Source organism: Bufo gargarizans, chromosome 3 (assembly GCF_014858855.1).
Source record: "Bufo gargarizans isolate SCDJY-AF-19 chromosome 3, ASM1485885v1, whole genome shotgun sequence".
Lineage (NCBI taxonomy): Eukaryota > Metazoa > Chordata > Amphibia > Anura > Bufonidae > Bufo > Bufo gargarizans.
Window position 1 is genome coordinate 263,728,892 of NC_058082.1, and position 15,261 is coordinate 263,744,152.

The 15,261-nt window shown below is 42.3% G+C and overlaps 1 protein-coding gene across 1 annotated transcript in view; it reads left to right on the plus strand.

Moving 5' to 3' along the window:
* Nucleotides 1–15,261, plus strand: part of LOC122931526 (dynein beta chain, flagellar outer arm-like) — a 466,905-nt gene that overhangs the window by 211,323 nt on the left and 240,321 nt on the right. The window contains exons 61-65 of the mRNA XM_044285594.1: nt 227–390; nt 2,032–2,203; nt 8,205–8,456; nt 13,426–13,668; nt 14,532–14,678. Of these exons, the coding sequence (XP_044141529.1) occupies nt 227–390; nt 2,032–2,203; nt 8,205–8,456; nt 13,426–13,668; nt 14,532–14,678 (978 nt within the window). The remainder of the gene's footprint in view (nt 1–226; nt 391–2,031; nt 2,204–8,204; nt 8,457–13,425; nt 13,669–14,531; nt 14,679–15,261) is intronic.

Sequence of the window (15,261 nt, forward strand, 5' to 3'; positions counted from 1 at the left end):
CGACTGCCAGTTTCCTTTTGTGGTTTGTCTCATTTGTTTTATTTTTATGTTCAGGAAGTCATTTTTATTATGCCACTAGTCATTGCACTAATTGCCAAGGATACGCTTATCAGCATCGTGTTTAACATTTCACATTTCTTTCAACGCGCTCCTATTCGAAGTGTCTATTGATTTTTTTTTTTCTCTCATCTGGGTTGGCATTGACCCATTTTCTTTGTGATTTTAGGTTGACAGTTCAGGCGCTGTGTCTACTGATCACCTCCAGGAATTAATTTTAGCCATTACAAAAGTTTCAGTAGAGCTACAGGAAAGACTGAGGACTGTGTTCTTGGGGACGTCTCAGCGATGCCACTACATATTTACACTTCGAGACCTTGCAAAAATATTCAGGTAACGGAGAGGAAAAGATGTTACATCTTTGTTGGACTCATTTAAAAGGACCATCGGTTCACTTCCAGGAACAGGTATTGCTGTGTCAGCTCTTTGTGCTACTTGTAAAAGCTGTTTAGGAACTGCTCAGTGACGGCATGTCATGATAGACTGTGATGCATAAAGGTAAGAGATGCCAGTCTCACTATAAGGGAAAAAGTCAGTCCCATGGCTATGTGTGACAGTGACTGGAAAAGGCTGACCTGAGCTTGTCTGCCCTATTCTCTGTATTTCAGACCCATGATCAATCACCACGATTTTGAGATGAACATGCACTTTTTCCCCTTGTTAGTTTAGTTCTGTCCAAATGTCCTTGTTTCATTGCCAAGCGCTCAGCCCTTTTGTGTAGGAATGATGAGCTCGTATATTTTCATTGTTTTAACTAGAGTTAGACTTGATGTACTTTTTGCTGGCATTACAAAAAATGTATTATGTTAGTCGATGCACATGGTGAGCATAGTAATAAAACTGCAGACAAATAAAATCCTAATGTTTTTTTTATTTTTCTAAAAGGCAACTACGTGTCTTACTGTATAATTTATTTTTTGGGGGTAGAAGGTTAAGTGAAAGCTACATTCATTTGCGCAAATTAAAACTGTAGATGAGCATTGTCACTGAAAGAAAAAATATTAACTATGCAGTATGTATGACTTTGTATGACATCTGCCATCATGGGAGAGTCAGGAGGGCCCCATACCCACTGAATGGTTTGCCAACAATAGTCTAATGTGTATGGCAACTTTTAGCCCGCATGGAGTATGTATGGGGCAAACTTACCAGTTGAGATTGCTCCATATATGGTTGGTGCCAACTGTGTAATACAGCTGCCACCTGCTGACAGTGACCAGGATCAGAGATAATTCTGATCCCAGTCATTTAACCTCTCAAGTGCTGCAATCAATAGCAGTTTTTCATATAAAAATAACCTATGCAAAAGTAACCATAATTGACATCGCCAAGTCAGAAATTTGTCAGAAATATTTAATTATAGTATTTATCCAATACAGTCAAAGCCGTAATAGAAAAAACATTGAAATGGCTGAATCCACAGTTTTTGGTCACTTATCCCCCACAAAAGATTTATCGAAAAGTGATAAAAAGTTGCATGTACCCCAAAATGGTACCAATAGAAAGTACAGTTCACCCCACAAAAAAAATAAGTCCTAAGACAAATAACAATGGTGGAATTATGTTTTTCTTCTCATTTTCACCCCAAAAAGATTTTGGGGTGATGTCCTGGCCCCTGCTCCTGTCACCCCTCCCAAGTGTCGAACACGGCACTAAAAAAAAGTCACAAATATGGGCTTGTGACTTTTTAAACATCAAAACAGGTGTAGTGCCATTCTTAAATGACCCCCATTGTGATAAAGCATGGAGGACCTTCTGATTGAATTGCTGGTGGTATTCCAGGGTACTCTTTACCGTTTATTATTAACCAAAAAAAGGTGTACACAGTTGTAACATTCCTGAAAGTATCACAACAATTTGCTGTTATGAGCGTGTAGATTTAATATTCTCCTCCCAATACTATACAAATGGAAATTTGTCATTGTGTATTATTAATTAGTGTAAGGAGAATAAGAGCATATGTATATTTTACAGAAATATCTGCTTGTCTTTGGATGGAAGGACCACAAAGGAAAAGCTTCTGAGCCTTTGGAGACATGAATGTGATTGGGTATATGGCCACAGGATGTCTACTGCAGTGGATTATAGCAGATATGTGCAGGAGCTGACCATAACAGTACAGAAAGTTTTTGTAATTGAAGAAGAGGTAAGACATGTTATGGCAGATTCTTTCTTTTTATGATGGCATTTTAAATTTTCTGTACTGTAAATTCATGCAGTAATAGTGCAGAAATGCGTTCTGTTTATGGATACAGTGGGCTTATACTATGATGCTGTTGTGAGTTCTTTCAGCACAGTGTGCTGTTAAGGCCCCATGCACACGGCCGTGTTTCACAGCCGTGTGCGGGCCGTGGAACCGCGGCCTGGATCCCTCCTGAGAGCAGGAGCGCACGGCGTCACTGGTTGCTATGACGCCGTGCGCTCCCTGCTGCCGGCACAGTACAGTAATACACTGGTATGATCTATACCAGTGTATTACTTTATTGCGGTGGCAGCAGGGAGCGCATGGCGTCATAGCAACCAGTGACGCCGTGCGCTCCTGCTCTCAGGAGGGATCCAGGCCGCGGTTCCACGGCCCGCACACGGCTGTGAAACACGGCCGTGTGCATGGGGCCTAAGGCTGCTAGTAGCATGGATCTATAGTTCTATATTAAAGGGGTTGTCCGGGTTCAGAGCTGAACCCGACATACACTTATTTTCACCCCGGCAGCATCCTTGAGGCTAGCATCGGAGCATCTTATGCTCCGATGCGCTCCCTTGCCCTGCACTAGATCGCGCAGGGCAAGGGCTCTTTTGTTTATCATAACACACTGCCGGGTGGAAACTTTCGCCCGGCAGTGTGTTCGGTGACTTCACCAGCTCTGATGGGCGGACTTTAGTGCTGCTCTAGCCGTTTTACTGGCTGGGGCAGCGCTAAAGCCCGCCCATCAGTGCCGGTGATGTCACCGGGCTTCCTGGAAGCCCCATGGAGAGCCCCGGTACGTCACCGGAACTCCTAAAAATGCCTTTGGCAAAGGAGAGCATCGGAGCATGAACTGCTCCGATGCTCAAGTCAGGTTGGCTGCCTGGGTGAAAATGGAGGTATGTCTGGGTTCAGCTATGAACCCGGACAACCCTTTTAAGTTGACAGATCCACTTTAAACGAGGTGGCATCAAATTCTGCCTTGGTATTTTTCCATTTCCGCACTAATTGTGTTTGCAAAGCCTAGATCTAACATTTTAAAATCTACAGTGTATAATTTGTTTGTGCAGATTTTCAGTGCAGATTTCATGTTTGCAATGGAGCAGTGGCATGCCTAAGGTGTTTGCCTAAGGTGTTTGTTAGCACCCCCCACCCCCCCAAATTACTTTAAAAAAATTGTACCCCCTCACAGTAGTGTATCCCTCATTGTACAACCTTCACAGTAGTTTTGTCCAGATATGTGTCCACTCACGGTAGTTATGCCCACACTATGCCCCCTCACAGTATTTATGCCTTCACTGTACAACTTTCACAGTAGTTATGCCCACATTGTGCCCTCTTAAAGTATGTATCCCTTTATTGTGCCCCCTTCAAAGTAATTATGCCCTCATTGTGCCCCATCATAGTAGTAATACCCTATCTGTGCCCCCTTCACAGTTGTAATGTACTATTTGTGCTCCCTCACATTAGTTATGCCCTATCTGTGCACCTTTTACAGTAGTAATGCTCTCCCTCACTGTGCCTCCATAACAGTAGTAACGCCCATTGTGCCCCCTTCACAGTAATAATGCCTTCTGTGCCCCTTCACAGTAGTAATGCTCTCTGTGTCCCCTTCATAGTAGTAATGCCCATTGTGCCCCCTTCATAGTAGTAATGCCCATTGTGTCCCCTTCATAGTAGTAATGCTCATTCTGCTCCCTTCATAGTAGTAATGCCCTCTGTGCTCCCTTCCAAGTAATAATCCCCATTGTGCCCCCTTCATGGTAATAATGCCCATTGTGTCCCCTTCATAGTATTAATGCCCATTGTTTCCCCCTTATTGTAATAATGCCCATTGTGCCCCCCCACCACAGTAGTAAAGCCCTCTGTGCCCCCTTTATGATAGAAATACCCATGATGCCCCCTTTGTAGTAGTAAAGCTCTCTGTGCCCCCTCTGTGTTAAAAAACAAATACACAGTAACTACTCACCTTGTCCCGTTCCTGAAGCCCAGATCCAGCTCTCCCCTGCAGACACAGATCGCTCTGCAGCCCTGCAGATTCCCAGGCTGCAGGCTAATCCCACACAGGCAAGTAGCGCAATCTGTGCCTGCAGCCTAAATAGTGGAGTAGGGAGAAGTCTTCCTGCTCCATCATTCAGTGCGCCGACATGAAGGAACGCAGGGACCTGAGCGGTCAGTGAGTGACAGGACCGCAGCTACCCAGCGCTCCAGCAATGAGCGCTTCCATTTGTATTGATGGAAGCGCTTATTGCCTCTGGGCTCTGGCACATCTCTAAAAGTGGGCACCCAGTGCGCACGCCTCTTCCCCCTTAGCACGCCACTGATCTGGAGCAAATCCACTGCAAAATCACATGCCAATTTTGGTACAGATTTAGCACCTTAAGGCTACTTTCACACTAGCATTCGGGTTTCCGCTCGTGAGCTCCGTTTGAAGGAGCTCACGAGCGGACCCGAACGCAGCCGTCCAGCCCTGATGCAGTCTGAATGGAGGCGGATCCGCTCAGACTGCATCAGTCTGGCGGCGTTCAGCCTCCGCTCCGCTCGCCTCCGCACGGACAGGCGGACAGCTGAACGCTGCTTGCAGCGTTCGGGTGTCCGCCTGGCCGTGCGGAGGCGTGCAGATCCGTGCGGATCCGTCCAGACTTTCAATGTAAGTCAATGGGGACGGATCCGTTTGAAGATGCCACAATGTGGCTCAATCTTCAAGCGGATCCGTCCCCCATTGACTTTACATTGAAAGTCTGGACGGATCCGTACTAGGCTATTTTCACACTTAGCTGTTCTATGCTAAAAATAATGCAGACGGATCCGTTCTGAACGGAGCCTCCGTCTGCATTATTATGAGCGGATCCGTTCAGAACGGATCCGCCCGAACGCTAGTGTGAAAGTAGCCTTATGCAGTAAAGTCTAAGTGAAAATCTGTTCAGGAAAAGTTTCATAAATTTCACAGCCATGTGCATGTACTGTAAATATGCATTTTGGCAATTTCTGTGCTAAACTCACTACCTCAGAAGAGCGCCGTACCAATCCTTTTTGTATTTATATAAATAGTATTAGGTAATGGTTAGCGATATTCACTGTCCTTGTGTTCACAATTTTTTTTATTTTTTTGCTAATTAGAATCCATTATTTCAGTTCTAAGTTGCTGTTAGTATAGGTGTTAGTGTAGGTGTACCAACCCTATACTCTATGGCAGTGCTTCCAAAGGCTCCTTTACACTGGCCGAGCACCAGCCAGATAATCGCTAATCAAAAATCTGTACCAGAAAAAGGGCATCGAATGGTGGATGTACAAGATGCGTATTTTGTAGCAGAAAAGCTGCAGATTAGATGCAGTGTCATTCTTTGCATTGAAAACAGTGAAATCCACAATATAAATTTACATGCTGCAGATTTCAAATCCGCCATATCGTAGCTTTTTTCTTTTTTTTTACAAAGCACTGTGGATGAGAATTCTGAAATTCTCATCCACTTTGCTCCTACTGTACAACGCTGAGGATTTGCAGCGCAAATCCGCGGCTAATCAGTCAAGTGTGAACTCAGCCCTAAAGTGAAACTGTCAAATAGATGTGTAGGGACAGAGATAGAAAACATTTTTTCTAATATACTTTATTTATGGAAACTGTTTATTTATACTAGAAAACTTTGGCAGAAATGTCCCAAGGGACATCCTGTCTTCCTATCAGAGCAGTGCCGTACTGGCTAGGAAGAAGGGCTGGGATGGGAGCTGCTGGGCCAATTCTGCCAAAATTTTCTACTATAAATAAAGGTTTTCCCTAAATAAAGTATATTACAAAAATGTTCCCTATCCCTGTCCCTACACATTAGCAAAAAAAAACATGACAGTTACACTTTAGACATCTGTGTCCGTGCTTAAATCCGTGAAACGGTGGTCAGGGATGCCTCCTTGAAGATGTCTGTGATAGATCCGTGTTCGGTCCATGTGTTCGTTTTTTGCTGTCCGTGTGCCATCCGTGTTTCACTAAAACTGAACAGCTGAAATTAATTTTCAAAGCATCTCTTCCTAATGATCCATGAAACACAGATGTCATCAGTGGCTTTCACAGACCCATAGACTATAATGGACGTGATGAATCCGTGAACAGACAAAATAGAGCATGCATCCGTGCTAAAAAACACGGACCCACGGATCGTGCTAAAACACTGATGTGTGAATACACACATTAAAATGAATGGGGACGTGTGCTGTCCGTGGAGAACACTGATACATCACACGTCCGAGGGTTTAGATGTGTCGCACTCGTGAATCATACACCAGTTGTTGGTGAGGTGCAGCTGGGGAGGCAGTTTTAATAGAAGTAATGATATGCTGCACAGGTCTCTCTCTGACTGCAGAAATCTCAGGGGTCATTTACACCAACTTTCTGACCAATCACTGCTCACATGACCGTTTACACACACCAACTATCGGTCTGATTTGACTGATATTGGTCAGATAATCTGTTGATGTAAATGCTAGGTTCAGCAATTTAATTGACTCGTTTTGTGCTTGTTGAATGGTATACTGGATTCAGGAGACAAAAAGGTAAAGTAAACAATATTTTTAACCATTGGTGGTGAGTCACAATTATGACCATTTTGTAGCTGGTAAGGCCTGAGTAGCAGGTGTGGACATAAGACTTAGGCCTCTTTCACACTAGCGTTTTTTTATCCGGTTTGCGGGCCATTTTTTGCATGCCGTATACGGAACCATTCATTTCAATGGTTCCGCAAAAAAAAAACCGGAGTGTATGCATTCCGTTTCCGTATTTCCGTTTTTTTCGTTCCATTGAAAGATAGAACATGTCCTATTATTGCCTGCAAATCACGTTCCGTGGCTCCATTCAAGTCAATGGGTCCACAAAAAAAACTGAACACATACGGAAATGCATCCGTATGTCTTCCGCGTATCCGTTCCGTTTTTGCGGAACCATCTATTGAAAATGTTATGCCCAGCCCAATTTTTTCTATGTAATTACTGTATACTGTATATGCCATACGGAAAAACGGAACGGAAACGCAAACACAACGGAAACAAAAAAACTGAAAAACGGACTGCAAAACACTGAAATAGCCATACGGTAGTGTGAAAGAGGCCTTAGGCTGGGTTCACACAGGCGTTGCAGGTGACGTGCGGGAATAGATGCAGGTGTGTTTTGGGAAAATGCAAATTTTTTTCCCCGCGAGTACAAAGCGTTTTAATGCGTTTTGCACGCGCATGAGAAAAATCTGTATGTTTGGTACCCAGACCCAAACCCGGACTTCTTCACAGAAGTTCGGGTTTGGGTTAGGTGTTCTGTATATTTTATTATTTCCCCTTATAACATGGTTATAAGGGAAAATAATAGCATTTGTAATACAGAATGCTTAGTAAAATAGGGATGGAGGGGTTAAAGAAAAAATAATAATAATTTAACTCACCTTAATCCACTTGTTCGCGCAGCCCGACTTTTCTTGTTATAAGGGAAAATAATAAAGATTGGGTCCCCAGCCCGATCGTCACCTAGCAACCATGAGTGAAAATCGCACCGCATCCGCACTTGCTTGTGGATGCTTGCGATTTTCACGCAGCCCCATTCACTTCTATGGGGCCTGCGTTGCGTGAAAAACGCACAATATAGAGCTTGCTGCAATTTTCCCCCAACACACAAGTGATGCGTGAAAATCGACGCTCATGTGCACAGCCCCATAGAAGTAAATGGGTCCGGATTCAGTGCAGATGCAATGCGTTCACCTCACGTATTGCACCCGCGCGGAAAACTCGCCCGTGTGAAAGGGGCCTTAGAGTCCAGAAAAAGCATGTGGTACGTTCGCTGCTATTCAGTTGTTGCCAGTTTTCCGGTTCCCACTCAAAAATACTTCCTTTCTATACTGTAATTGTATTGCTTGAAAAAAATGCAGAACAAAAATGAAACATATTATGAAATAATAACCGTTGCTATATTGCTTCTTCCAATGGTTTGCAGGTTCGGATCATTCTAAGTTCCCAGCAGCCCCTCTTCAGTAACATCGTGGAGGATGACGGTGGGCTAATCACTACTGTAGCTAGACAGCAGGACACAAATTTATTGAGGCGAAGCGAGAAGGCCAGCAGCGCCAGTCATGTCCTAGATGGGTACCAGCAAACGTTTGATTTAGTCCATGTGAAGCAGTTGCTAACAGAGGCGCTGAGAGAATACAACAAAGTGAATCCCAGACTGAGCATCACATTTTATCAGGTCTGTTGCTGCGACTTGTTCTGCTGTCATTCATAGTCTCATAAATTATTAAGGAGATCATTGTGTGCTCACTGAACAGAACATCGAATGTCAGCAAAAGACATATTGATCTATTTCTCCTACAAAAATACTTTGTTAAATGAATTAACTTGGTGGAAAGAACAGGCTCATTTCAAGTGGATTTTCTGTTCCCAGCAGTTAATCTTTGGCAGTAATTGACACAAGGCCTTTTTGTATACGCATTTGATAACTCAATGTCCGTTTTACGAAAAAGTTCATTTTGTAAAATTTTAACTGACACACAGGATCTCCTGTTATTTCAAGACACTTTCTATAGTGGGCTATTTTTAATATTAATTTCTTGAGACAAACAGATGGAACATGTGCTAATAAAACTGTGGTAGGGCTCCGCTCTCTTCTCTGCCAGCAGGCATGGTGGTCGATAACCTGTTAAGGAATAATAAATGCACACTTTTCTAGTAAGAGTCTTTGAAATTACCGTACATTACAACATGTTTGTATTAGCACGATATTTCAAAAAAAAAATTCTTGCTGAAGTAAAGTGTTTTAATGTTTTTTCTTCTCAGCTAATTATTATATTTTGTTATGGTACTTTCACACTAGCGTTTTTCTTTTCCGGCATTGTGTTCCGTCACAGGGGCTCCATACTGTAAAAAATCAGCTTTATCCTAATGCATTCTGAATGGAGGGCATTCCGTTCAGTATGCATCAGGATGTCTTCAGTTCAGTCCCTCTTACGTTTTTTGGATGGAGAAAATACCGCAGCATGCTGCAGTTTTCTCTCCGGCCAAAAATACTGAACACTTGCCGGATCCGGCATTAATTTACATTGAAGTAAATTCGGCAAAACTGAACCGGCATTCCGGTCTGCGCATGTGCAGACCTTTAAAAATTAAAAAAAATATATATATAATACCGGATCCGTTTTTCCGGATGATACCAGCGAGACGGATCTGGTATCAGTTTGCGTTCGGATTGCCGACGGAACTGCCTGCCAGAATCCTCTGCAGCAAGTGTGATAGTACCGTTAGTATATAGACTAAGATCTTTATGCAGATAATCGATGAATAATACACTGTCTGTAGGGGATAGTGATTATTTCCAAAGGAGGTTTGCAGCGAATTAGATGGGATGTCATTATTAATTGCCTATACAAGTTTTGAAGTTGTGTAGAGGTTGGCAGCATAAACAGCTGAGTTTTAAAGGGGAAATGCTCCATCAGCCATTGTGCATGAGAGTTAAACTTAGTCTTCTGTTGAACTTTAAAGGGAGTCTGTCACCAGGACACTCACAGGTAAACCAGGCACAATGACCTGGTAGGGCCTGGTAAGGTGACTATGCAGGAACCCATCCCTGTCAATCAAGAAACTGCGGGAGGAGTTTGCAAAGGAAGCAGGAGGACGAAAGGGTGCACAGAGTGGTTTGGGCCTGCCTTTGGTTCATGTAACTGCTCATTTACATATGGACTAAAAGTACTTTTTCTCCAGAATGAAGCAACAGCATCATGCTTAGCTAGCTTTACAAGGCATTGTTCCTGGCTTAATAATGCTGATAGAACCCATACAAAACAAATATAATTTGTCTAACGCAATATAACATTTGATGAATCACACTGTTTAAGCCATCCAGCATGGGGAGAACTTTCAGCACACATAGGGGGAGATTTATCAAACTGGTGTAAAGGGAACCAGGCTTATCATCCAATGAAAAGACAGATTTTATTTTCCAAAAGAGGTCTGAAAAATGAAAAGTGGAATATGATTGGTTGCTATGGGCAACTAAGCCAGTTCTACTTTACTCCAGTTTGAGAAATCTCCCCCATAGTCTGTGCTACAGCAACCTATAATATGGAGTGTAATGAAAACCTACAGGGGACTGTCCTGGATTTGAATAATTGAAGCAACAATTTGGGGGGGAATTTATTAAAACTGGCATTTCCTACACTAGTCTTAATCAGAGGTGCTCTGAATTTCAGGATAAATTTGATTCGCCTTGAAGCCTAATTTCCTTGTGCTTCGTGTCAGCGAATCAATTTAACCTGAAATAGTGAAAAAAACAAAAAAAAATCATATCTTGCCTCCTCCGTTTGCTCATGATGGACCGTCAGCCTCCATCTTGATTAATTATCTCAGCCGAAATCCCTTGCATCATACGTCATCACGCCGGCCGGTGTGATCACGTCATCTCTCGCCGCGCAAGATTTTATTCCAGATCTTCAATCAAGATTGCGGCGGCCAGCCCGTCGCGAGCAAATGGAGGCAATAAGTTTAATTTAAATTGTTTATTTATGTTAATTTCACACTGTTTTTACTCTCAGAAAATCCAGCCATATGATACAGTTGATGTAATAGAGTTACTCGAAGCAAAACAGCTGGTCCAGCAAAATAAGCATACACTTAAAATCTTTAGTTTAATTAATCTTTAATTTTAATCTTCTTTAAAATTGGATAATATCCCGATAATTGATATATAAATTGGCCAATAATGTGATAATCTTAAAGACCAGACATACAAACAGTGATGTGGGATCTACCAGGTATAGGCAGGGAGAGAGGGAGGGTGGACCTAACCAACCCTTCACTGACCCTACCTAACCCTCTGCCCAGGGACGACCCTGAATGGTAGGGACTCCCTGTCCTCGTGCCTAGACTAAATGTACCCTCGTTGTCCCTATACTAAACATATAGCAATAATAAACCCAATAATGACCTTATTGTGTTGTGGGTGTCCCTGCTGAATACAACTGTAACGGGGGCTATCCAATACATGTAGGTAATACCTTGATGCGTTTCACCCGATAGTCACTATCATATAACAAATAAGAATAAATTGATATCACAAAATCATGTTAACTGCAGCGGTGGCAATCATGAATCTTATGCACGTCTACCAGAGATTACTCAAAACAAATAGCCTTCCATATAATGTCAGATGAAAGGCGCTGTGATGAACCAATGGATACTGGTTCCCCAGTGTTACACTCCACAAAATGGTTGAATATAAATTGTGGCAGTGCCAGTGAAGGATCCGCTATAAGTGGAGGACATCATCTCCTAAATCTCACACTCAACCAAGATATTAACTGCAGTAGTGGTAATCAGGCATCAATAAACACGTCCTCCAAAAGATACACCAGGGACATGCACTTCCTTGTAATTTGATGGCCTGTAAACAGAGACCAAACAGAAACCAAACAGTGATCTAGGGGTACACATACAACAAGATAATAATAACCCCTGCCTGTAGGTCACACAGTGTGACGTACCTGTCAGATGGTGGTTTCACACAAACTGCAATCACCTTCCACCATATAATTTCCTATAGGGTTGTGATGATGTTGGTAGAGAACCTGCGGTCAATGGAAGACGTCGCGTCCAGTGTGTCCACTCGCTGCAGTTAACATGATTTTGTGATATCAATTTATTCTTATTTGTTATATGATAGTGACTCATTAGAACTACATCCTGAGGAACCCGTAATATAGGGTGAAACGCGTCGAGGAGTATTACCTACATGTATTGGATAGCCGCCATTACAGTTGTATTTAGTGGGGACACCCACAACACATTAAGGTCGTTATTGGGTTTATTATTGCTATATGTTTAGTTTGAGGACAACCAGGGTACATTTAGTCTAGGCACGAGGACATGGAGTCCCTACCATTCAGGGTCGTCCCTGGGCAGAGGGTTAGATAGGGTCAGTGAAGGATTGTTAGATCCACCCTCCCTCTCCCCCTCATCCCCTCCTCCTCCTGCCTATACCTGGTAGATCCCACATCACTGTTTGTATGTCTGGTCTTTAAGATTATCACATTATTGGCCAATTTATATATCAATTATCGGGATATTAGCCCATTTTAAAGAAGATTAAATAAACTTTAAGATTTTAAGAGTATGCTTATTTTGCTGGACCAGCTGTTTTTACACTCAGATGCCGCGATCATGTATGAATGCAGCATCTGAGGGGTACAATGAATAGGGGGGCGCTATCGCTGTTCCCTGTCATTGCACCTGCTACTTACAAATAATGCGCTTCGTGATGAAGTTATTCGTCACAAAGCAAATTTTTTTGTAAAATTCTGTGAATCAGACGAATCAAAGTTTTCATAAATTGGGTCATCTCTATAAGAGGCACCAAATTTTGTAACAGGTGGCGGCCTCCTGAATATTGGCACACCAGAAAAGCAAATCATGGTATAGAGTTGCGCGATCATGTGCCTAACTGTAAAGTGTCACCCACTTTTTTAAAAAGTGTCAAGAACACAGAAAAAAAATATATATATATTTTTGGTTGTCCAAAACATTTGCAACTTTTGTACTTAAAAAAAATGGTGTATGGTGTACAGGCTTTGATAAATTCCTCCCTATGTATACAATGTGCTATGTATGTAGGCTTGTTTATGGATGGGGCTTCACTTTCCTATATTAGACTGAAAGTGACTGCTGCCTGCATTCATGAACCCATGATGACCTCTTGTCTGCAGTGGTGTCTGAATCAGTGTGTATATATACTCACAAGCACTTCCTACTTTGCTCTTGCTATATATATGCTGTGAACTGTGAATAGTAATGCCTTCTAGTGCAATGTTTTGTTTTTTTCTAGTGTAATGCTTTAGTTTAAATGTCAGTTCTTGTTCCTCTGTCCATGGCATCTAGGATTGCTCCAAACAACATTTCATTGTATTACATTGTATTGTACAGTGACAATAAAGGCATCTTATCTTATCTTATTATCGCCTAGTGGATAGGTTTGCTTATTATTTGGATATGGTAAAAAACATATTCTGTTCATTTTTATATACTACATAGACCTAATATGCAAGCTAAATCTAAAGAAAATAAGCAGGAAGGAACTAGAGATGTGCTTCAGTGCTGCTTGGTATTTCAGCCATGTGAAAAATGATATGCTGTCATATAACATTGAATTCATTCTTCCAATTGTTTTACAGTGTGCAATTAATCTACTGTGCCGCATGGCACGTAATCTTTGGAGTTTCCACGGCAGTGCCCATACACTACTTTGTGGAGAGGGCTGTCCACGGTATAGCTATGCACTTGCCCGGCTTGCAGGACACCTGTCAGGATTCAATCTAATTCAGCTCGGCTCACATACTAAAATGGAGGATGAGGAACAGAGAAGTCAAATTCTCAAATCTCAACTTGTAGATTTGTATATAAAAGCTGGATTAAAGGTGAGATACATGAGAGACAAAGTCTTTAAATGTTGCATTTGATCTTGTTTTGATTAAAGGGCATCTCTTTTGCATCTGCACTTGGCAGCTAAAAGGCATCTGTGTTGGTCCCATGTTCATATGTGCCCGCATTTCTGCGAAAAATGATGTTTTAATATATGCAAATGAGCCTCTAGGAGCAACGGGGGCGTTGTCATTACACCTAGAAGCTCAGCTCTCTCTACAACTGCCGTTTCCTCTGACAGGGCCAATCAGTGAAAATGTGATCACGCCTGCCTGGCCCTGACAATAAAAGGGCAGAGGGTGCGGCAGTTGCAGAGAGAGGAGTAACTGCGTCACCCCCATTGCTCCTAGAGGCTAATTTGCATATATTAAAAACATAATTTTTCTCGGCAATGCGGGCACATATGAACAACATAGGAACAACACAGATGCCTTCAGCTGCCAAGCGCACATGCAACAGGTCAGCCAGTTTCATAGGTACAAATCTGCTGACAGATGCCCTTTAAATCTAGTGTTAATAAAGCTTGAAATGAAACATTCAATAGCAAAATTCCCTTTTGGTGGTGATGCTATTACCTACAACGTACAGGCACTGACAACTTTGTTGTGTAATAGTTCAAGGATTTGTATGAGAGTCTACCGGTATTATGCCAAAGATGTCAACACTGCTGCCCTCATCGCCTACATGAATATATGGACTAAAACAGAAAATGTATGCACTTCTGCCATTCGCGAATATCGCCAGTCACAGCTTTTCAAATGCATTATCGCATTTTGACCAAGATTCAAATAAGATTAGTTCATCCTAGAAAATTGTGTATGGTACCTCTAATCTTTATATTTATTCTTAACCTTTCCAGGGCCAGAAGACTCTCCTGCTTCTCACAGAAGAGCAAATAGACCCTACAGCACTAGTTTACGTAACAGAATTTGTTGTATTTGGATCTGTCTCACATCTTTTTACACTAGAGCAACAGGCAACAGTAGCCAATGCCATGAGAAGCGAGGTATGGTTCATCGAAAAATCATAAATGTCAAGCATAAATACCGTGGAGGATTACTACTCCTTTATCTTCATCTAGGGCTGATGTCCTGTACTCCAGCTGTGGTATAACTATGCCTCCCAAGATGCCCCCTTGCTTGGCTGTTCTCAGAACTCTATAGAAACAAATGGAGTATACTGGGAGTCATAGTTTTGCCACAGCTGGAGTGCCAGGGGTTAGCCATCAATGATTATACAATGTGGATTTTCTGTCTGGATTGTGTGGATTAAAAATCCTCAGCATCTTGTGGTAGCAGCAAAGTGGATAACATTTCACCAAATCTCATCCACATGCTGTGGAAAACATTATACATGCAAACTGACCTCTGGTATGGATTTGTAATCCGCAGCATGTCGAAATGTGTTCCAGTTTTTCACCACATATTTCACAGCAGATTTCACCCTTTGCATTGCATAGGTTGACATCCACGAAAAAAAATCCATGTTATGCCTCATTTACACGTCAGTGTTAGGTCAGTGATTTCCATTAGTGATTGTGAGCCAAAACCAGGTGCTGCTCTAAACACAGAACAGTTGCAGAGCTTTCC